Here is a 25,083-nt window from a genome sequence, read left to right as displayed (position 1 = left end):
GCCTGAGGCAATATCCAGGCCTCTGATGGATGATTATGAATAATTTTATTTGGGGATTGGCCCTGGGGATTTCAAACAGAAACCCATTGAACTGAAAGTAAATGTATGTACGAACCTACAGAAAGCTGGCACTAGCTTTCATGTTTTCACTAGATTTCTGCTAGCCTCTGCCACTCTGTTTGATGTGCGACGATTGAAAGCTGAAAGAAGGAATGTGAATTTCTACATTCTACATCTACAAAATGACTGTAATAGGTGCTGTCATGAGCCAATCAATTTTTATACCATAATTACAATGCTGTGTGGAACAATACATACATACAGCATTTATTGAATAAAATTATCGGTTGTTCCTGAAATACCCTATGAAGTAATTTAACATCATACCAGCTAATTTAAACGATTTGATAGTTCAGATAGCTGAAATGAACTGATCTTGCTACCTTCTCGGCTTGTATTTGTACAGTGCCTTGCACAGTGGGTTCTTGACCAGTAAGGCTCAATGGTAGAACAGTATTAGAAATAATATAATATAATATAACATATTAATACCTTTTGACCAGGACTCTTACCTCCAACGACACCAATACATAGATAAAGTTCCAGGACGCTATTGCAGAAAGAGGAAGCAATCATTCCAAATGAACACAAGATACCACCTGCTATCATCACAGGCCGGCTACCATATTTGTTCACCAAAATGCTGCTTATGGGACCTGTTGGTAAAAAAGAAAATACATTAACAGGTAACTCCATCATACATGTTTCGTATTTATGATATGTTGGAATGCTTTCCTCCTCCATCTTGGAAAACATTTAGCTGTTTCTACAGCGATTTGTCTCACAAACATCCCCTGTGAGTCTGCAGATACACGAGCCTGGATGTAGATATATTGCCTCCATGACATGGAACTGGATACAAAGATTAAAGACATCAGACAAGCAAGAGCGATTGTTACAGTTCACAAGCAATCAATACCGAGATCGGTCAATGGAAGTTTTGAAAGTGCAAGGACTGAAGAATTTAAAGTATGAGGCAGATAACAAAACACTTCACAGAGCAGGAGAAATCTCCAGGCAAGCAAACTAATAACTGACCTTAATACTGTAGCATGTACTGGACCCCTACTTAAAACTACACATAGGCTTTAAAGTATCATCAAATCAGAATGTAAATCTCTGGCCCCTGAGGCTCGTTTTCCCTTACCTCATCCAGAAAGGAGCGTTAATGGGCAGTAAGATGACTATAGGTTGTCTGGGAAAACCTAAGATGTGGTTTAGCATGAAGACCTATAAACTTTGAAAATATTGCTACAGGTCCATTTTTCAGTTTCAACTGCAATTCAGTTTATGGTGTAATTACAGCCATACTAAACAAACAGCTAGTGTGCAATTTAGCATGACATGCATTATATGTTTTTTTAAATGACCATGACTAGAATAGACGGTGATGCTACATATCAAGATTAAGAGGTTGTCAAAGCTCTTTAGGTAAACCTGCATACCATCTGACTGCACTATATTTGGCCCAGACCGTTACAAATAGTCTTGCTTTTGCAATAACTAAACTTATCCAATTAAAAAACCCCAAAAAGCCAAAAAACAAAACCCACTAAACAATCATAATAAAAAGCAAAAAAATTCAAACTCAAGGTAAAGCAGGCACCTGGCATAAAGTGGAACGCCAAGCTCTGTATCTGATTGCACTGCAAATCATTCACTGTACTGGTAACAGTTTAAAGTCTTTAATTTTTATAAATTTCTAAAGGAATAAATCCAAGAAATCCCATAATGTGAAAAAGCCAAATTCAACCAAATTTAAAAGTGTGTTTTCATAGGTACAGTGTTATTTTAGACCCCACTTTTTGAATCACCTTAAATGTATTAAAGTATTATTATGTTTGTAATGTAAATGTTATTTGCTACTTACATATCAAAAGTCTTAAGCATATGCCAAACGATCAGGTTTTAGCTGGCAGAAATAAGCTTCTGCAATAGTGTTGCCCTCTGCCTACCTGTCTTTTTCTAATGGCTCATGAATCCAGAGGTCAGTTTGAAGTTAACTTGACTGAAAAGCAAAGATTTGAGTGATGTTTAGATCTTATGGTTTGTGCACTGATTAAACAGCTTGGGTCCCAAGGGGTCTAGGGAAGCTCCTTCAGGCTCCCTGTCCAGGCAGCACAAACACTGGCCAGTACACCCAGCTTGTCACCACTAAAAGCAATCTATCTTCTTGCCCAGGCAGCTGTACCATTCCAGGTAGGTGGGGGCATAGAAGATAAACAGGGTGGCTATTTTACTGAGAAGGTAAAGGATGCTCAGGCTGAAGGCATTAGGTCTCATCTTACGGACATAAGCATAGGACATCAGGCTCTGCTGCTCACTGAACTGCAGCTTAAGCATAACCATATATTAAACCCAACACACTTAAACACCCATAGCATGGAATGGCCCACCAAATATACAACAGCCCAGAGATTTATTAACAGACTTTAAATCACATATGAAGCACTAAAACATTTCACTGACAGCCTATATTATGAGATAACTAACACTTCTTAACTTCCATCTGGGGGGACCACTGAGCAGAACTGTGACAAGGTGGGCTTTCTCCTTTGAGACCATACGGAGAAAGCAGTGAAACATGAAGAACGAACAAATTGCACTCCAAGCACTTTGCAAATATATCATGCTTACTCCTCCTGTCTTAATAAACTTGTGCTCTCATAACTATGCTGAAGAATAACTTAAATCATGATTTTGCTATTTATAGAGCTATGTTTGGACAATCAGTATTTGGCTCATGTTTCAGTTAAAAAGAAAGCCCTTTTGAAATACAGGAACAATACAAATATTTTCTCTAGTTAAAAAAAAAAAAAAAAAACCCAACCTTTTTACTGGAACTTTTTTTGCTTAACTCAAGCAAAAAGTTTCATCCTAATATCAAGTAATATTTTTATTTTTGAAAATAAATAAAACCAAGGCAATTTTCTGGAAAAAAAAAAGAAGTTGTAATGGCTAAACACAAAACAGTATTTTACATCAAAGATAAAAAAATACAGATTCCTAAAATTATTGCAAGTTCTTCTTCCCATGATGAGAGGGATGTATTTACAAAACTGTAAAAGAAAAATTTGTTTAGTATTTCTTATCATTCTGACCTACCTGCAAGTTACCGCTGTAATAACTGTTGCCTTGCTGTAGTCATACTTAAAATGTTCCTTCGCTGATCCTTAGAAAAAATGCGGCAAAGAGGCATCGTAGCAGGGAAATATTTGACCATATTATTTACAGATTTATTCACTACAGGCAACTTGAGTTTTACCCTTACATAAATGCTTCAGTTATGATGTGGATAGACCTGTTAGCAATCTGTTTCTTTTCTCATTAAACAAAGACAGCTTGAAAGGCCAGAAGGATAGGTGTGAAACTAAATGAAAAAGATGAGGTAAATCCACACATAGCAGGCTATCAAGTGCTGGAAATTGAGGAATGGCATTAAAAAATATTGTTGTGCAATATCGCTATATTGTTAGCATTGTAAATAAAATTATGGATCAAAAAGACAGCATTGCACAGCACTGACAATGTTTTGCAACGACAGTCAAGGACAAAGATGAGCTCCGCTGTAACATTCACCCCTAAAGAGTACTGACTATAATATTAATATTCTTTAATACTTTTCCATCAATCCTTCCTTCCTTCTGTAGGACAGAAAAATGAGCCAGATACTTGTTTGTTTAGGGATTTGGGGGAGATGTTTGTTTTCAGTGTTTGGTTGGTTGCCTTTTTTAGAGGTTGTCCAGAAATGGCAAGTTTCCCTCTCCTTTGAGGGAAATAATTTTGCAGAGAGTTCCTTATCAGGAATAAGAAAACAGCATCTTTGCAGATCTTAACTGTGGTGCTTAGGCCAGGACTGTAAATTACAGCTTTTCAGATCAAAGCAGGTAATGTTAGCTCCACCTACAAGACCTGTTAGTTGAGGTCAAATATGGATGTATTAATTTAGGTAGGCAGTGGATGAAGACACCAGAGGAAAGACAAAACTGTCTGATGGGTCTAAGCTCTGTACTTTCAAATGACCTAAAGCTGGAATGGATTATAAACTTAAAATTCCTTTAAACCTAATAGTCTCTTTGAGACGTTTTTCTCAAATTAATGATGTGCATTTTCCATCACATCTCCATTTAATTTTGGGTTTTCTTTTAGTACATTCCAATATTTTGATTTAAAATTTGTGCATGTGGGAAATACTAATTGTTCTATAAGCCATAAAGTTAGTTTAAGCTTACTCCCTAAGTTACCCAGGAACCCTTCCAATCTAATGAGTAATTTAAACATTTTCTTGTGACATCTGCATATACACCTGGTTTTGGAGTCTCATGAAATAATGCATATTCATACCTTGAAGTATATGAATCTACATAAATCCCAGCTGTTTGTCTATCATCATACATTTTATAGCCATACACAAATTTCATTTCACATCTAACAGCTTCCACAATTATTTAAGCAATGCTCACATGACAGCATGTATCTATATTTCTTGCAGTTTTTTTCTTTTTAGCAGAAGGAAGATTATGCTGTTTTAGCACTGTAACACTCCCAAAATCACATTATACATTAATGCACATTAATGCACTAAAGGACTGCTGGATCTCGGAGTCTACTTTCACGAAGCCTGAAGTAACTACATAACAGATGTTAAGTCAGGAAGCCCACAAGAATATTTAATCTGATCTCTCCCTTAGCACCTACAAACCATCAGCCACATAAGACTATACACTCCCTAAACCAAATTTAAGACCATTATCGTAATATGCTAACAGTCTCCTGGCTGTATTTTTGTTTTATATCTTTCTGTTTGAGGCAAATGACCAGAATGTGAGAAGGAATAAGGCAGCAACTGTAACTGATGCCACTGAAGAACAGTTTCAGGAAGGCCTGTGCAGCAGGACACAAATGACTTAGAAGAACACAAAAAATAGCAGCTTTTCACACTGTTTGTCATATGTCAAGGGAAAGATGGCAAAAGTCATTTCAGCTATGTAAGCAGACACTGGCTCATGCATCTGGGAGCTGTTTATGATGTTTTATACAAAACCTATAATAATGTGATGTCTACGTTCTGTTTTGACCGCTCAGCAGAACATTCACTTGCACATCTGTATTGTGTAAAATGTGAGGACAAAGGTGCTTTTTCTGGTGTTCAGTGAATACCAGGATTTCTCAGAAGAAACGTATTGTATACACATGAGATAAGATTACTTCTTGTAATAAGAAAAGTAGCAATAAACCATATTTTCCTCTCACTTTCAAGTTTATCTTTTCTATCACCATTTAAATCCTCATCTTCTGCTAAGGCATACTGTTGTAAATGAAAAGCAATAAAAAAGACTACATTAGTGAACAATAAGTAGATTCAAAAGGCAGATGTTTGAAGAAATAATCACCTTTTTTCCCCTTAAAAAATGTTTATTTTGCTAATATGGTTTAAACATAACTTGAACACTAAAGTTTCTTTTTAAAGAAATATACTGCTTGTTATTTTTGTGGAAATGAATAGAGGACTCAAACTATATACTCTAAATTTAATATTCTTTCTCTTATAGTTACATTCTCAGAGATACACACACACTCATATACACATATCTGTCCATTTATTTGCTTTTTTCAGCCCTAAAGAAAACATAAACTTCAAAAAATGATCTGACTCTTCATATCTGGTATCTCTTAAAAGCTTAAAGGATGCAAACCAGGTAACAGTATTTCCCCTTCATAATACCTTGAGGTAATAGTACAGGCAGATTAGTTTTAAGGCCATGAAATAGAATAAAGGAAGATTTATTTGGTATAAAATGTACATCTTGCTCATCTCTCAAGTAGAGTAACATTTATAAGACCTAATGTATTAGGTACACTCCATTAATTTAAAAGAGGAAAAGAATCTAGGACACTAGAATTCTTGCTGCCTTTTCTCTTTTCCATCAGTTTTTTTCTTACCAAACTGAACAAAAGAAAAAAAAATTACTTTAGAGTTCTCCCATAAATAGACACCACTTTCTGTGAGGGATGAAAAAATGTTCAGCAACTTAAATGTATAATAACTAGTTAGAATGGTTACAATACTAGGGATTGGTCTGTAGCAGTATCAAGCTGCCGTAATTGTCTTTTATGTCCAAAATAAAGTTATCTTTGGGTCTATTCTATATTTGTATTCACTGGAGGAATGAAAGTGTCTTTGCAAAGTATGTAATCTAGGTTTCAGTATTTAATTTATTCATTCTGGTGTGATTTCTCACTGCTATAATACAGTGATGTAATCAAAGATCATTCACATCTGTAACTTGTTTCACATACAGCCAATGTATTTATGCTTTTTACTTTGCTACCTGCATTATTTTTAGTATGGAACTAGAGATGAACCTTCCTAATATAAAGATAATTCCTTAAACATATATTGACAATGCCATACAGTGTTCATAGTGTCATTGATCCAAAGCAACCTGAAATGACTCAGTTTGAACAATATGACATTTATTTAAATAAAGTGAATGGCTGAAAGAAGTTGAAAATAAACGCAATAATATTTCAAGTTGCACTAATGCAATATTGGAGATTGCATACTGTCAAGTCAAGTGATTGAAACACAATAACATTTGCAGCCATCTGCTCTGCAGAGTCAATGCAGCTATCTTTCTAGTCCAGCTTTATTTTTTATTTCTGTTTCCTACAAAGCTGGAAAAACCCGAGGAGCTGCAAGAACTATCACCAGGATAACCTACTTGCTAATATCAGTCAGAGGTGGTTTTTTCTTTTGCTGTTTTTTTTTTCTTTTTCTTTCCCCCCAAAATATAAGATCTACTTGCAGGAGCTGACTTGCTTTGTTTGGCAAAGAATCCCCTATTTTTTCTAAAGCAGAGCCTTACCTTTCACTTTAAAACAACTCCTTCAACCACAAATGCTTTAAGCAAGTACTTACTACTACTATTGGAATGTCATCTCTGGCTTACAGAGGAAAAGCAACTCAAAATTAATCATGTTTAAAACCTGTTAATTAAGTTGGAAAACACTTTAAAAATATGCTGCTTTTCTCAAGCAGAACTAAAAATAACTGAGTATTTTTGTGACAGTCTTATCTCTAGTTCAAAAACCTTTCGCTAAATACTTTTACTCTTGGATAGAATTTAGAGATGACAGAGAGAAAAAAATATAAAAAGGTATCGATGAATTTGAAAATACTAAAATGTCATGCAACTGTTTGTGTGTTATTTTTTGTTGTAGATTTTTTGTGTTATTTTGTATTGTAGATTCTATACCACATTTCTGGGAATGGTAACCTGTGTTTCTGACATATCCTATGCGTTTGTGTAACAGCAATTAAGTTAACATAGTTCAACAATCACTGGAAAGCTTTATTTGTAGTTCCTCTATGCATTTGGCAGTATTTATTTTTCCACTTCATATAATATCTACAACTGGCTGCACTGATTCCATAAATCTAGATAATACAGTAACCTTGACAGAAAGCAAAGAGAAAAAAATACTCTTGCAATAAATATCACCGATAAGAAATGGCTAACACTGAGTCAGTGTCACCAACCTATGCATTAAGGTAGCTCAGCAGCTGAAAGCCCAGCATGCTGGGGGGTAAGCAGTCAGGTGTTCAACCATCCGTCACACTTTGCTCACCACTTCCTCTCCTCTAACTACATTTCCTCAGCACCATTATCCTGAATTTACACATTCTCACTTGTGTCCTGAAGGATCCTTGAATTCTATTAAGTATCTATCTTTTGGTTTTTTATCTGTTATTTGGATTAACTGGACCTTCAGATATTCCTTAGGACTTTTAAAAAATACGGCAGTCCTGTGGGGTAATTCATAGCGCTCTGGCTGATGGTAGAGTGTCTCAGCACACTGATTGCTTGTTCATGGCTCCCCCTCCAAAAAAGTTGCATCTGATAATTTTGGACTGATGTGCTCAGGTCAGGAACATGTATGCCTGGTGCAACTATGGCTGCCTTTCTCCTGAAATGTTCAGAAGAAACACGGTAAGTGAATAGTGGCACTGGTGCTTGCACTAAATACATTGCTTTTGTGTAGAAATTAAAGATCCTTGATCTGTTTTGGTATTTTGTTGTTTGTGGGTTTGGGTTTTTTTTCCCCCCAGTGATTCATCAGAGACATGAACCAAGGGCATTGCCTATTTTAATTAAAGCTGTTGTTTGGCTTACAGGTTTTTTACTTGTTTGTCAGGGTGCAAATGTATATGGAGTTAGGGACCATGTAATTTAGAAAACATCTTCAAGCTAGCAAATTACTCTATATCTATGCACTTTTCAAAGTTGGAAAATTGCCCAGTTTTTAATCAAGGAGAAGTCATGCTGATTATTATTTACATGGATATATATTGAAGCTTTATATTAATTATCTTTTGCATGCTCCACTACAGCATTTTTTTCATGAAAGGCTAAAATGCTTGATCACAAAGCAGAAGACTTTATGATGATTTATGACATTTCTTTTGAAATTAGCAATATGAAAATTCATAATATTTAATGGGAAATGAGTGTAATTCTATGAGTTGCTGACCACTCGCCAGTTTTCAGAAACATTCATATTCACCCACTACAAATAAAGTTGTCTCAAAATTAATTGCCCCCATTTAACATTGACACATTTATTGTGAAATGAAGTCAGATGCAGCAAAATATTTTAACATTTTTAAAACTTTCCTTATATTTACCTTCAGTATCACTCAGTAAAGTGAAGCTCATGCATAGATATTTGCAAAAATTAGTCTTTCAATTTGGAAAAAGGCAAGAAAAATGAAAGAAGAAAGGTAGAACAAGCTAATCACGATATGAAATCAAAGCACCTATGTAAGAGTGATGCATATAAATAGAGGCATTCTAACACCAGGCACATATTTCTCACAAAGTGGCCTGCATGCCTCTGTAATGGGGACAGCTGGAAATAGCATCAGCACCAGCACATGATATGTGCATTGCAAACAGTCTTCTCAGAAAAATGTTCTTTTCTTCTCAGAAAACTGATGCAACCAGCTTGTAACTTAAGCAGTAACTGTCATGTAGTGTATCAACAGGAACGTTAGAAAATTCAGTGGCAAATACAAGATACTTGGAAGAATAAATGAAAGTTTCCTGCAGAAGAAAAGACAATGAATTTTTAACGCTTAGTATTTAACTGCAATTTACTCCTCAGGACTTCATAGGTTGGCATGAATCTAAATTGTCATGGAAGCAGAACAATACTTTGTTATTTGGAAGCTTAGCAGACATCACAGAGAGAAAAAAAACATAGCAAACACTTTGGAAAGACCTTGCACAGGCTATTTAGTAGTTTTTATGAACTTAGGGTATATTCTCTGCAACTCAAATCATTACATTTTTCAGATAATGAATTCATTGTGAAAAATCCAGCCAACTTCAGTTAATACTGTCATTTGGATTTCTCTGTCTTCTACAAATTGCTCATCATATTAACGCTCATACAACATCCCATTTTTACCCTGCAGATCACCCTACAGTTTGTTTTCTTCCAGAGTACTATTATCTCACCCAACTTGGAAATGATTTCTTATATATTATTACAGGCAATAATATGTAATTTCAGAGAAAGCACAAGACATGCTTCTTCCTAGTTGCTCCTTTAATATATTACTTTCTGGTCTCCATTTTGCACTGTATAATTAAACTTCAAACTGCAAATACTCAATCTGCTGCCTATGATGTTTCCATGAACCACTAACTGTGAATTATGGATCATGAGTGGATCATTAAATCTCATCTACATATTCAGAATATATGTAATGAGAAGTATAAATCTGGATGTATTTATAACTTGGAAGTGTCCTGAGAAGTCATCATATTTAGGTTATTGTCAATAAGATTGTAAAATTATTTCCAAATGCATTTGCTACTTAACACATATGTATCATTAAACTTAAAATGTACTTTATAAAAAAAACCCACAACTTTCTAAAACATTATTTTATCATTATTTCCATTATAATTGTATTTTAATAATATCCAATAAAATGCATATGGTGACTTTCAATGGTAATAATTAGAAGCTTAAGAGTGGGAATTTCCCAAATTCCTTTACAGCCCATAAATTAGATCATGTCTGAAGAACTGCATAAGGTAAATGTATTTTCATAATATTTAGTTAAAAACATACTAGAGGGATGAGAAGAGAGACATAAGGGGGGAAAGGGAAGAGGGAGGGGAAGGGAAAGGGAAAAGGAAATAAGAGAGGGAAGGGAATCTGTGTTTCAAAGATCTATAAAATGGGAACTGAGTGTTCTCATTAGGTTTTGGCATCGAAGGTATTCAGAGTAAGTGCAGACAATGTAGAATATTAATGGGATCATACCTGGTACATAATTTGCATTTTTCCCAGTATTTTGAAAAAGGGGAGACTGAGAAACTGGGGGGTGGGGGTAGGGGGTGGGGGAACACACAACATGACGGACACACAACAGACATGATTACATTCAGTCGTCAATTAAAAGTGAGAAACTTTGGGGGAATTCAATTGTGTTTTCTTTTCCTGTTTTCAGACAAGTAAAAAAATAACATGTATGTATACTGAGAAAATCTGTTTAATTATAGAATGATATGTAAATGTAACACTAAACATTTCCTCTTCCCGGTCAAAAAGACTAAATGCAATACAAACTGTATAATGGCTATAAGCATGAAGAAAAAAATCAAAAGTAGAATGACGAAAAGCCAGAAGTTATCAAATGATTAGCCTCTTGATCAACAATATTAACAAGATTTATTTATCTTTCAAAGCATTTCTTTATTTCAGCTGTGCCCACATCAGTAGCCTTTATTAGACCCCAGAGGAAGCGGAACCTTTGTAGACAACTTAGTGAAATGGTCCAGAACTCTAAAAGTGTCCCACAGGTTCAGATCACAGCATCTTCTAGGTTACTTAAACTTCAGGCAACCTACATTTAACTGCTTTTTAGAAATAATAATCTTCAATAAAATATTTACTGATTAATCAATAATTGAAGAATGAGTTCTAATCTCTTCTCTCCTTATTCTTTTTCCCTTGTTTCTCTCTAGCCTTTTACAGCAAAATGCGCATGCCTGACACTCTCTCCAACAGAACTGAAAGAGCAGCCAGATACATTTTTTTTTAGTCTGTACATTACCTGAGCAGATGTCAGTTTATTTTTGCATATTCCCATACCCACCTCATATACTTTTTGTCATTGGAGTTGAATTTGTCATCAAGTTGACACTTCTAGATTTGCATCTACAATGGGAAAAGCTTTACCTGATGGGTCATTCAAATATTTAGACATTTCCTATGTATAGTCACATGCCATTTCTTTTGTGGGCTGGACCGACAAATACACTTTCCATGGACTTTTACCAATAAAAACATGATGACTTCCTTTAATGAGGGGAGAAGTATGCCTTCCTTTATGAAAACAATATTTCATATGTTAATATGACCAAGTAAGGAGTGAAAGAATCATAAAAAATTAGCAGAGGAAGCCTGGGACTTAAGCAGTGGAAAAGGAATATATTACGAGGAATCTGGGCAAAGGTATTTATGGCGTTTCTGTTTTGCCTGGACTAGAGAGGAAACAGCATGTATAACGTTCTCTGCACGGTCCCTTCCCTTGCAGCAGCAGAGAATGTATCTCCATAGACAAGTTCTTCTGAAAATGGTGGGGTGGAGGGGCTGGGGAAGCCTAGATCTGCTCTGCTTATATAATCATGGGATATCTGAGCTCTGCTGCAAAAAGCAACATGAAGTGGCTTGGTGACCTAGTTCCATCTTACTGTACTTGAAGATAATATTTGTATGGCTTTTGAACCAGGCATATTTTCTTACCTACTGTAAAGAAATAAAACAACCCACCACTGGCAGAAACCTTATTCTTCACTGAGTAATGCCAAACAGCTTATTTCTAATGATTGTAATGCATCATAAATTCCAAATAAATTAGTGCCCATTGAAATATAGGCTTCTCATGTTTTGTATTACAGACACTGCCTGAACATCATGCATTCCTGGAGCCAGCTTTCATCTAAGGAGTTATGTTGGTATTCTTGAACCTGAACATATTGAAATAATCCATTGAAATATACCTGCTTCTGCAAGGACTTAACATTTATGCTTGTGAAAAGAATATAACTTAGATTTACTAATGAAAGAATTATTTTCTTCCCACAGGAGGAACTATGTTTCTTTAGTAACTTTTAATACATCTTACTGACAAGCAATTGGTTAGAAAGTTGACTGATCTGGGCAATATGCATAGCTGAACACCTTGTCACGCAAATTTTTATAACATCGGGAGAAATGATCCAGAGGAAATTCTATGATACAAATCTGTTCTTGTCTTAATCCCATCTGCCACTTCAGCTCTGTTTCCCTGAGCAGAGGGTCAAGTGCTTTGCACTCAGGTTATTGTTTACATTTGAGTAAGTAAATATGAAAAGCTTCTAAATCACAATGGCAATGGTTTATATAACCTTGCACACTCTTTGCACAGGTACAAATTATGGTGTTGTGTGAAAGACAAGACAATCACTCCCACGTGTACTATCTTTGTGACATGCTATTTGATTTTTAAGGAATGATACATAAAATTAGAACTAGCATTGCATGAAACATTCTTTTGGCTTAAACATCCATTTTATTCCCAAGCTGAAATAAAAATTTCAAGCCTCAGAATTTTCATTTGAACTAAAAGTCTTCAAATAAGTCACTTTGAAATATCTCAAACGTCTTCTGTTGTACGAATAAACAAATTACTAATACAAATATCTGGCATTCCCATGATCTAACTTTTCCTCTTAGCTTTTCAAAATATTCACAAACATCTTGTTTAAGGTCATTCGGTACTACATCGCATTTCATTACCAAATCATCTTAAAAACATTGCAGCTCCCTATTTTTTTATTTTAATATAAGCCAAATTGCAGGACTATGTTGCTCATTATTGTATATGCAGTCACGTAACACACATTGGACTTCACCCTGACATTAATTGCCCCGTGACATTCTACAATGTGTAGTCCTTCTGCAAGTGCAGCCCACAGGAGAGAGGGGTTTGTGGAGGTGGTTTGTCAAACTTTTTTTTTTTTTTTTTTTTAGATTTTCTGTAACTTTCTGTGACAATAAAAATGTGTTAAGAAAAAATGATTATTCAGGCCATCTGCCCCCTATAATTATCTCTAACGTTGACAACATTCTCTTCTCATGTGACAATCATACAATTTCAGGTCACTACCTCAAAGTTCAGCCTGGAGAAGCAAAGTCTCCAGGGAGACCTGATAGCAGCCTTCCAGTACCTAAAGGGGGCCTACAGGAAAGCTGGAGAGGGACTTCTTACAAGGGCATGTAGTGATAGGACAAGGGGTAATGTCTTTAAGCTGAAAGAGAGCATCTCTAGATTAGCTGTTTGGAAGAAATTCTTTACTGTGAGGGTGGTGAGACAATGGAACAAGTTGTTGTTTATGTTGGAAGCTGTGGATGCCCCAACCTTGGAAGTGTTCAAGGCCAAGCTGGATGGGGCATTGAGCAACCTGGTCTAGTGGAAGGTGTCCCTGCCCATGGCAGGGGGGCTGGAACTAGATGATCTTTAAGGTCCCCTCCCACCCAAACCATTCTGATTCTATGATTCTACAAGTGTTATGTTACATAAGTTCGTTGCTTCAATGAATAATCAGAACAATCCTTACATTCATGGTGCCTGATTCTTCACCCCTCAATGTACTTTGCAGCACTGGAACTCTACAGAATCCAATAAACTGAAATTGAAGTTAGGAGAATCATACTTAAGGTCAAATTGTCCTGTGTCCCTAGATTTTTACTTTTTATTTATGAAGCAGAAATAAGCTTACTGATAAATAAGTCAAAAGTTTAATCAAATGATTGCTTTAATAAAGTGAACACCACCAGTTTTGCTCGAATACTGTAAATCCTCAAAGCTAATCTATATTTTATTTATATTTTATTTTGGGGAAGAAACATGAATCATTTATGAATAATATCTTTTTAAGGTTGATATAAATAAAAATGAGATTTTAATGAGTGCCTCTGGGAGCACTTAAGTCGTTGAAGGTACACTGTCAAGAGAGCTTGATGTTACAAACACCTATGGGTAAACATATTTGCATAAATATATAAACATGTTTATATGCTGACTTTAACCAGGTGAAAAAAATATTTTAACTTTGAACTTTATGAGACCACTAAGGCATTTAAAATTAAGCACATATTGCAGATTAGCACCATGATGCCCATACTTGGAATGGAGTGCCACGCAGTTATTTTACATGTCTCTGGTAAGAGCATAATATCATCATTGAAAACTGTCATTCATCACTATGTGTGTCAATGGATCTGTTGTAAGTTTTCCTACTGTCATCTTTTATTTTTTCCAGCGTCACTAGCCAAACTGTGACTTTAGAACATTTGGCTATAAATTCGAAGACGACCTGCAGATTCACCATATGCAGTACATGACCTAAAGTTCTTTAGCAATAATGTAGCTATTTTACTTTATTATCATCGTCATCATCATCATTATTGCATTTTGCTGGATAGATGTCCAGGTAAACCAACTAACTAACTAACTATCTAAAAAAATCTTATTTCACCATAAGTAACATCACGCTGCTTCTCACCAGCTTTAAAACCTTATGTTCCTTAATAAAACGTTCATGGTAACAGTTAGTCTTGGTTTCTTATGGATTGAACAGTTCCTGCAAAGACAGTCTTTAAGTAGAACATCCAGTAGTAAAACCTCCTGCACTTTGTTTAATTACTTGATGCTTTGGAAATTACAACTGTTGTGCTTATGCAAATAGTAACAGATTCAGCTACGTAATTACACACACTCAAAGTTTAGAAACATCACAATAAGGAGGGATTAATTCTGCCATTTGGGTATATGCCAATAATTCAAACAACTCAGAACAGAGCTGCTCTTGATGCTATTCCGAGTGAAATTTGACTTCCAAGGACACAAGAGTACACACATCCACCCACCCCCTTTCTAGGGAAGGTCACACAGGACACCCTCACCTTCTCTTGTGCCAGTCCTAACCTGAAAGCCATTGCAGACTCCTTGGGAAGTCCTGGCTTTAACTTACATTCTACAATGTAGAAAGCAATAAGAAGGTAAAAGCTAGGACACATATGCAAATCTGGAAGCAGCATGGGTGGGACAGAGCAGCTCATTCTTGTAATAGAAGAAAAAAAATCAGACAAGTAAGTTCTCTTCCTGGAAAAGCAAAGGAGCCCTCCATAGGAGAGCAGCATGAATAAGGTTTGTACCGTGTCAAAATCGGTACCACCAGCTGATACTGACAGGGAAGTGTTTGGGGACCTTGTTACAAAGATGCTGAAGTGGATTCAACTTTCAAATCATTCACAGAACAGAAGTAATTGTAACAGATCCATAGTTTTTTTTCAGCTTACAATCAGCTACAAAAGAATGTAAACGGTCAATTATTAGACAAACCAGCTATTCTCCCAGTTGTGTTTTTTTCTTAGCTGGTGATGGAAGAGAGGGAATTACTGGTATGAAGAAAGTCAATACAAGATTAGAGAAGATTTACAAGCTAATAAGTAATTTCAAAATTGCCAGTTACTTTTAATAGTATCACAACTAGTACAACTGAGTTAGCGTCACTGAAATGTGAGAGAACTACAACCCATACAACATATGAGAGGAAGATTAAAGAAGAAAACCAAACCTTAACCAGAACAAGTTCAAACCACTAATCATGGGTGCATATCTCTAACAGGAATGTTAGATTTTAAGGTCTCTAGGGAGCAAAATATAATGTATTAGTATAGGGCAACAACTGGGGGGGGGGGGGGTGGCGGCGCTCACAGATCTGTCCAAAATGGACATCTGAACTCTTCCTCTACATTACTTCAGCACTCAAAAAAGACACTGAACTTTAAAACAAGATTCATTTGGTGTGTTAGGAAAGGATGAATCAGAAATTCCTGTTTTTAGTGACAGACAACAGAAGATGTCTAGGCAACTGCATCAGATGTAGGTGCCTATGCTGACGAAGATTAAACACATGAGTCTTGTCCATATAATCTCCAGTTACTATTGTTAAAAGGCTGTAAGGGTAGCACTGCTTCCTTCGAAGTTTACTAAAAGTCAAAGCACTTAATGATAAGTGTTTCAAAGCAGTACACATAGAAAACCAAAAGGGACATGTTCCAGTCATCAGTGGCTAAGGGTTGCAAGATGTGTTTGAACTAGATGAGGAAATCAACGTTTTATGTCACAATCACAGTCTCCTATTTTAATCCCATTCTTTCATTTGACTGTCTAGTACATATTCACCTGAACAAAAGTCAGGTAAAACTGCAGTGAAAATGCTTAACTATTTCTTGACAATTAAAAAATTCCTGCCAAAATTTTGGAAAAGAAAAGTAAGCTTCTCTTTTGTTTGTATGCACCAATGAAAAGTATATTACCTTCTAAAGCTGCAGTTGTTTGTGCTTTTTGACATATGTAAACTTAATAGAATATCACTGTTAAGATTAAAAAGGCTCTGACTGATCAAAAACTCTTCATACGGTATATATGTTTATGTACCTGTGTCATATGTGATATCTGCAAAAATCTTCGAATCTAGTTAATCAATTAAAAGGGTGTTTAAAGTAATCATAAAAGATAATTTAAAACCACCTCATTCTTTGATTTCTGCAGCTCCCCTGGCATCAGCATAAATCTGTCACTAAGTCCCTGGTCCACTTACCTCTGTTAATGAGTACAGATCTACGTATCTTTATGAATCAGTAAAAGCCTCAGCTGTTGAGATTTGATACTGGATTAGAATATTTTCTAAACATATCAGTACAACTCTGTTTCCCTTGAATATACCCTTCAAAATAAACAAGGGAATAGTTCTTAGACATTCCAAAACAATGGACCAGTAAAATTCTATAATAAGTTCTTTGTAAAGTGCTGGGTTTATTATTTCATTTGAAGTGCTGGTGTGACTACAATGGTATACACAGACTTTTCCTTCCCCACAGTACTTCTCTGGTATCTGCTTAAATATCTCATGATTCCCAGTTGTGTTAGACCATTGTTTTATTACCTTTGAATTACCCGACACACATCACAAATACAACCATTGTATGATCCAGTGATATGAAAAACTATATGGGAACTATTCCAACATTATTAGTACACACAAAATAAGCATTCTTTCGTCAAAGCTTTACAAGCTCAATGAACATATCAAAGGCCTGAGTTTGTCCCTTGATATCTTCCTTAAACAAACCCAAAGTTTTAGTGGTTAGAAAATGTATTTTATGATGCATGTTATTTATTATTGTTTGACTTTGACCCATGACTTGAAACTAAGCAGGAAAGAAAAAAGAATCTTCTTTGCAGATAAAAGAGCTGTCAATATTGATTACTTGGCTTATAGAAATCCCTGTCTATAAAGACAAATGAAGATCAAGACAAACACAAAGCCTTAAATAGGAAGAGTGCTTAACTAACATTCATTATGTAATCCACATTGCCTACTTGTATGTAAATGAGAACTATTTTAGTAAAGGGCTTGAGTTAATTAGATTTAAGTGACCACAAATATTTCTATGATATGCATCAAATTATTACTAATAACCTACAGTTTGGATACTGAAAGAGCTTGGTAGAAGCACACTGGAAATTCTTTGATGCACAATGTCTTTCGGACAGTTATTCAAAATTAACATAAGCGTACAACAAAAGACAAAAAAGCCTTATTTCTTTTGGTGGCAGCACGTCTTTAACTTTGAGAATGGCTTCCTGAGAGTGGCTTAACAGATCCCAGTAAAAACTATGTTTCATGAAAACTTGACAAAATTGGATCCCCAAAAGTCACTGAATATTTAACAATTAGATCTTAGCCACTCAGCCAGGTATAACAACTTGCAGAGTTAAAAAGTCAACTTGCTCCTGAAGACAGGACAACAAACCAGTTTGAAAAAAATGTATAAAACCACCCACAACAGATCTGGGTTTTGTCATCTTTCTTCCCATGACCATTTTAAAGAGTGTTTTCTGAAAATTAGGGAAGGCCTCTGTTCTAAATAGCCATTGCTACTGCAGAACACCACCCTAAAAGGTACAACTTTACTAGAACTAAAAGCCTTCCCAGAAACATAAGAAGTGGCAGTATTACACTTCAGAGGCCTTATCAGGCTTTCTTAGTATTTAGGACTTCTTTCTTTAAAACTACGTAAATGTATAATACTTTTGTTACTCTTGATACCTTTTTTTTGTACTGATCTCCACGTGCTAGTAAGATTCAAAACGCTCTGTTCTTGTGTCACCTCATTATGACTTCCTTTATCTGCAAGTCTCAAATTATCTTGACATAGATGTTTTACATATATTTTAGGCTAAATGTGAAGCATTTCCTCATGCCCATGAGGCATTCAGAAAGCTGGTAAGTTCTGCTTTCAAAGACACTCTAAATGAAGTGATTAAAATTCAACACTTTGCATATTTTGATGGAGAAAAATGCTTGCCCTTGACAACAAAGGACACAGGTCAATTTAAGAAAGCTTCTTAATCTCCTTATCCATGGCCACTGAATTCCTTGTGCCAGTATATTTGTAAAAACAAAATAAGAAAATGTTACCAGGGAGGAAAAAAAAGTGTAGGAGCCCAGGTCCTGTCCAAAAGTAAAAATCCATAACCATCTGTTGTTTGTGTTACATGGATTTCGCAACTGTCATCTCCACTGTGCACGCCATTTCATCTTCACAGCAATATCACCAAAACACCCACTGAGATAAAATCACAAATATTTTGAACATACCATATGATACATTATTTTTCAAATTAATATTTGACAAAGTCAAAATGAGAACTTGTCTATAGGTTACTTTTGTGTTGTCACATGAAAAATCCTTTCAGGGATTTTTCCCTACTGTTTGGAAACACTTAACCTCAAACTTGAGTAACTTAAGAAATACAGAATAAAAGAGAGGAAGCTATTAAATTCCACATTTTTAATTTATAAGTGTGTTTCAAAAAATAGTAATGGCCACTGCTTACACTTATATAGCATCTTTGTTCAAAAAGGGTCCAAAGGCGCTTTTTAAATTATTTACTTAGAAATATTATCTAGAATTTAAATTAACTCTTCTTTTTTGAATTTCAGTAAGACTAGCGTACATTTCGCAGCTGGGTATGGCTTGAAGGATTTGTCAGCTCTCAAGCTAATCTCTATAAACCAATGTTACACCCAAAAAATTGTTTTGGAAAAACAAATAAACAAACAAAACAAAAAAACCCCAAAACATCCAAACTGAAATTGTCCTTGGAAAAATGAGTTAAAGACAAGTGAGTAAACCAACTGTTTTTTCCCTGAGGAAATCTAAAACTCAAGGTCAGTTGTGTCTGAAATCACCAGACCTGTCACATGGCTTTCATAGCTGCCACTAAGGCTTCTATCAAACCTACACTGAAAGTAATGAAAACATTTTTACTGGAAACAGATCGAGCTCTGATAAGAAGCTCTCTAATCACCTTTGGCTGCTAACACTCAGCAAAGCGAGAGCTGAAGTTCTGAAAAAGAGAAGAATGAACTGAGAGAACTTGAGGTCAAATCTATTTGATCTTTTTCTTGAATTCCTTAATGCTTGTGTATGTTAGAGCATAAATATGGCTCTATAAGTATATGAATACAGATATAGTTTATGTATAAAAGAATACATACATGTAAGCACATTTTACATGCATAGGCATATGTGTTCATACACATCTAGAAACACAGATTGTCCTGTCAGGATAACTCAACTAATTCCATTTTGTCCGAGCTTCTGTCCTACAGTAACAAAAGTTTGGTGGTCTCAAGTCACAGTCCCCTGAGTGTGGGAGTCCATCACAAAACCATCACCCTTAATTTAATACCATTGACAGTCTCTGCTCTAGAGAGGTAGAAAAAGGAGTTGCCATGGAGACAGAACTATTGCTCCTCTCCAGAGAATGCCTTCTTTAGGCATGGGCTGAACAGTAGAGCCTGTGCAATACTGGTAACCTGGGTCACACCACAGCATCTTGCTTTTTGGGATGGCTTTTTAGTAAACTCTAATGAACATCCAGGAGATGGGGGGGGGGGGGGGGGGGGGGGGGGAGAAAGCATAAGAAAATAAACAAAACCACAAAAAACCACTATGAAAGTGCATATTACAACAGATTGAGAAGGGAAAAGTGTTTCATATTGATTTGATTTATCAGATTTGTCACCTCTGCTCAGTGCTTTCCTAACAGGGTGAATACTGTGCTTGACCTATTTGCTGGAATTAACTAGGACTGCAGGAGACCATATGGATTGCCAGATGGTCTGCTATAATTTAATGCCATTTATTCTAAGCATGAAGTAATTGATAAACATAATTAACATTCTTTTAGCTTCTTACTGGATGCCTTTTATTAGTTTCTTTTTTTTTTTTTTTCTCAGCCACTGAAAGGTAAGTTAATACCTTGTTACTGAAACACAGATGCCAGCTAATTACTGCAAGAGGCTGCAGCGTCCAAAGCAAAAAGTGTCTGCACAGACTCTAAACTTATTCACTGACCCCACTGTGATGATTAATAGGTTGAATGCTAAACACTAATGAGGATGACAGATCTTAGATGTTTTCAGGTTACCTTAATTAGTGGTATGATGAACAGAGCGTTCATCACAGACGTACGTATGACAATTCATAGTAAACGATACACCTTGTACTCATGGTCTGAATGTGTATTTCACATTACAGCACATCAAATACTAAGGAATCAAACCTTCAGACAGCAAAAACAATGGACTGATTTCCTTCAGAAATGTTTTTCCTGATTGCTATTTCATATTCTGCCAGTGATTGTCTAAATGGCCTATTTTTTAGGAAGTGGTTCTAGAGAAGCTATGGCTTCAAAGAGTGTTTATATCAGACAGGCTTGTCATTCTTAGCATTTTAAAACCACAAGTCTGTAACAAGATATCCAAACAACCTGGTCTACTGTTCCTGTGCTGATAAACTTCATAGTGACTGAGGTAGGTGTTAGCAGAATGAATAGTAAACCATTTTATAATGTTTAATGTTGATGTCCAGGTGAAGTTAGTATGCTAGTACTCAAAACAGTAAAAGAAGTATCAGAGAAAAGGCAGAAATACTGAATATTTTACATGAAAAGTTGGAATATTAAACCTCACAGGTAAAAATGACCACAGCTAAATGTCCCATGATTTGCACCTGTACTGTTAATAAAACATGAGTGAGCTCTGAGATGACAGAAATGGCATAAATTAAATGTAATTCAAAGGTTAAAACAAAAGAACAGCACCTGTGCTATAATGCAAATCTACCCTTAAAAAATTTAGTTCCGATTACAAAATGTGGTGAAAAAGAGTCCAGGTCAAAAGCCACAGCATAGGGAAAGCAGAAACAAACTCCTGTGCCTTTCCCTTCTTCTGCATGGGTCCAGTGCTTGTTCACGGGCCCCCACGGTTACACAGGTACACTCCCCAGTGCAAATGCTGATGTATCCTAAAGAAGTGATTACATTAGAGGGAACCTGAGTGACGGGATATACCTGTTCTTTTTGATTCCTTTAGTTCAAGTTACTTCTTCACCTGGTGAATTTTGGTGAATGACTTGGGTTTTGTTGCTGGTCCTGTAAAATCCTTTATAATTCTATACTAATCTATGAATAATTTATGATTCTCTACTAGTATATGAATAAAAATGGGATCAAAATGTCTGAACAGCAAGCTTTTGTTGATGTTGACACCACTTGTCAAGATGACTTTATAAGGCCCTGTCTCTGTCAGCAATTGAAGAAAGGATCTATTTTTCCATCCCATTAACTGAAAAATATTTACCTGAGGTGCTTAAGCTAATGCTATGCTGGCTGCAGGTTCATTTTTATAGTCAGAGAGGAAACACAGGTATTTAGAGCAACTCAGGTAGCCTGAATTCCTCTCTGTAGGTATCTACCTATCTTCCCTGACTGTAAAAGGAGTTAGGGTCATTCAGGTGTTGAAACTTAGGTAGGTTGAAATCAGAGATAAAAAAATACCATGCTAAAAATAAGACTCCATGCTTCCTTCAATAGGTTGTTTATACCTGATAATACCATACTTTACTATCACACAGATATCACTTCTGAAAAATACTGGAGTGATGCTCTTCAGTGCTTAAAGATACTGAATCTCAATGTGCTACTGGCACAATGTTTTCAGTTCCTATGTATATATATCTATGCTTAGGTACATATACATACATACATATAAATATTCAATATATATGGAGCATTTAATTGCTCCATCATTGCAAACAGTCTGAGATGCTCTAATTGATTACCTCATAAGATCCAAAGACAGGGCAACACCAGATCTATTGCCTGATATAACCTCTTTTTTGGACCTCTGGACTGCCTGAAAAAAGTGTTTTGCCAAAGTAGTAGCTAGCTCCCACCAATACTTAAAAAAAATATATATATATATATATATATATATATCTGAAAGAATGAAGGAATTAAGCAGAATTTAACAGTTAGTCTTTGAGGCTGATAAACACAAAACCTGCCAAAGCAGGTTTGACACTTAGTACTTAAGGATGGGTTTATACTTTAAATTCCTTTTTCATCTGTCTTGTTCTTTATTTACACGCTCACAAGAAAAAAGGTATCAGAGAATTTATGTTCACCGTTCATTTCAGTCCTCAGAATAAGATTGTATTTTAGCTGTCATACAGATGGCATGTATGAAACATGGCTTTTGGCCTAAATGGAAAGTAGGATTTTAATTTAGAGCAAACAGGGACGAGATATAAACCCACTGTCTACAGAGGCTTACCTATGCCTGACTAATGAACCTTCACTGCTGTAATAATTTTCTGTGTTTATCCATCATCTGACCTACTGAGAGATCTCACTGAGACAGTGGAAACTGAGCAAACATACCCCAGTCCCAGGAAAAGTTACTTAGTCATTGCTTTGTTGGAAAATGTGACTGTCAGAAACTGAATTTAGGGCAAATTTGCAAAATAGAATTAGGTAGAGAAACAAATAAAAAGGCCCTAAGGGGAAAAGAAAAAGGAAATAATACAAAATATTTTGAAAGAGAAAGTAAATGGTGCATTAACGATGAAGTGGATACCAGTAATCTCTGATAAAGTATAATACAAAATGAAGCATGTATTTTGGTAAATTCTTCAGGTAATAATGATAAAATCAGGTAGTCATTAACCTGAAATGCTTTAAGACCATAAAACCCCCCAAACTATGATATTTCCAAATTTCACAAATGCCTTACCTCCTGCATACATGACAGCCAACATTATCGATGATATCCAAGCTATCTCACTATATGATGTGTGGAAGATTTCTTGTATTTCTTTGAAGAATACTGTGATGGCTTTGGGGAATGCATAGGAAAACCCAATGGAAATAAAAGCCCCAAAGACCACAACCCATCCCCAGCCTCCATCTGGAGGCGGGTACTGTGGTGCTGCTAATGCTGGTGGCATTTTTGGTCTCTGTCTCGTCTCCAACCAGGCTGAAAAAGAAGAGAAGAAACAAAGTTTCAAACAGTTTTCCTTTTTTCTTTATCAAATTACAGTATTCAGTCATGATCTGCAGGGATTCTAAAGAATCCGCAAAGCAAAGACCAATTTCCTGCTTTCATGGGACCGCAGAACGCAAGTACCTGTGTTTAGAAGCAAAATCTGTTCTGCAATAAAACTTGTCACAAGAATATTTGCAATATCCTGTTCAGTATGTGGCAACTGTTACAATTTGCAGTCACTAAAGTTGTGTTTGCAATTAGTCACTTACTGGAAAGTGACGTTTTTGTGTGGGCTAATTTACATAACTCTACTATCTACAGTGTGGGTTTAGCACAGGCATCAAATGAAAAAAAAAAAAAAAACCAACACAAAAGCCTGGAAGTTGAACTTACATGAACCAATGAAAAAAACTTATAGTAAATTACCACTAATGTGATAATGCTATTGTGTTAGCAGGATTTATCTGTACTTCAGGAAAATCATCAGCAACAACAGCAAGGAATAAATGCATTACACAGTTTTTTTATCATATGCTGTCAGTATTCAACTTTTGACCATTGTTCATAAATCTTGCTTATCTCATGAGAACATCAAAAAAGTGGGTTCTAAATAGATTTAAAATTTCCTGTGTATCCATTATAAAAAATAGAAAATATTAAAACTCCACATTGCACTCCTAGTTTTAAAATTTTCATCTTCACATTAGTTGATATTGATATTACCTGCAGGAACAAGGTGGAGCTTGATGGTACTATTTTTGCTCTGTTTCCACATGTCAGAAGACATCAGGAAGTCTTCCACTAATAACCTCACGAACTTTCCACAGCTACTCTCTAATTTAGAATTTACCATAACAGATGCCAACAGAGTGGTATCTTATAGCATTTCCAAGAGGTGCAATCAACACACTCAGGCAGTGGAAGAAAGCATAGGTAAATACATGTAAAACTCCTAAGGCCTGAAATAAATTTCATATAGTTATTATCATCCTGATGTCTAACATCTTAAGCTTTCTACACTTCGCATAACCTATTTAGAAAACATGTAGTAGCTAGAATCTATTTTGTAATTCTGAGATTTTTGCACTATCAAGTCCCTTTATTGTCAAACGCAGATTTGGAGTCCACTGTGCTTTCTTCCCGCCTACACAGACAGCATGAACTGAAAAGTCCTCTTTCCTCCCTGTTTCTTTCTTGGGCATTTAGGCAGCTATTACTCCTGATAGGTCTCCTGCCGTACCAGTATCAAAAGCTGTGGATGATAATGGTGTGCAGGTTGCTGTTACACTTATGATTACCAGCAAGTTCCTATGTGATTTCTTCCATGCCACATACGGCATACTCCAATTTCTTGCAGCAAACTGCATTAGCAGTGGGAGTGATATGATTATCTTAACAAAAACTAAAACCCAAACTGTGTCACCTTATATTAATCTCTCGGGATAGTGCCTGGAGTACTTTCAGGGTAAACACCATGCAGCACTGTGTG

The 25,083-nt window shown here is 35.8% G+C and overlaps 1 protein-coding gene across 2 annotated transcripts in view; it reads right to left on the bottom strand.

The window, feature by feature from the left end:
• Nucleotides 1-25,083, bottom strand: part of SLC16A7 (solute carrier family 16 member 7) — an 80,031-nt gene that overhangs the window by 5,248 nt on the left and 49,700 nt on the right. Inside the window, exons 1-3 of one of the 2 annotated variants that reach the window (XM_040595531.1) lie at nt 23,736-23,891; nt 23,343-23,585; nt 573-716 (exon numbers count right to left, since the gene is read on the bottom strand). In XM_040595531.1, coding sequence (XP_040451465.1) covers nt 573-716; nt 23,343-23,556 — 358 coding nt within the window. In that variant the 5' untranslated portion in view covers nt 23,557-23,585; nt 23,736-23,891. Of the gene's footprint in view, nt 1-572; nt 717-23,342; nt 23,586-23,735; nt 23,892-25,083 lie in introns of those variants that run through there. The other variant, XM_040595532.1, reaches the window with a different exon arrangement.

This window comes from Falco naumanni, chromosome 5 (genome assembly GCF_017639655.2).
Source record: "Falco naumanni isolate bFalNau1 chromosome 5, bFalNau1.pat, whole genome shotgun sequence".
NCBI classification, from domain to species: Eukaryota; Metazoa; Chordata; class Aves; order Falconiformes; family Falconidae; genus Falco; species Falco naumanni.
This window is presented reverse-complemented; position numbering and strand designations above follow the sequence as displayed.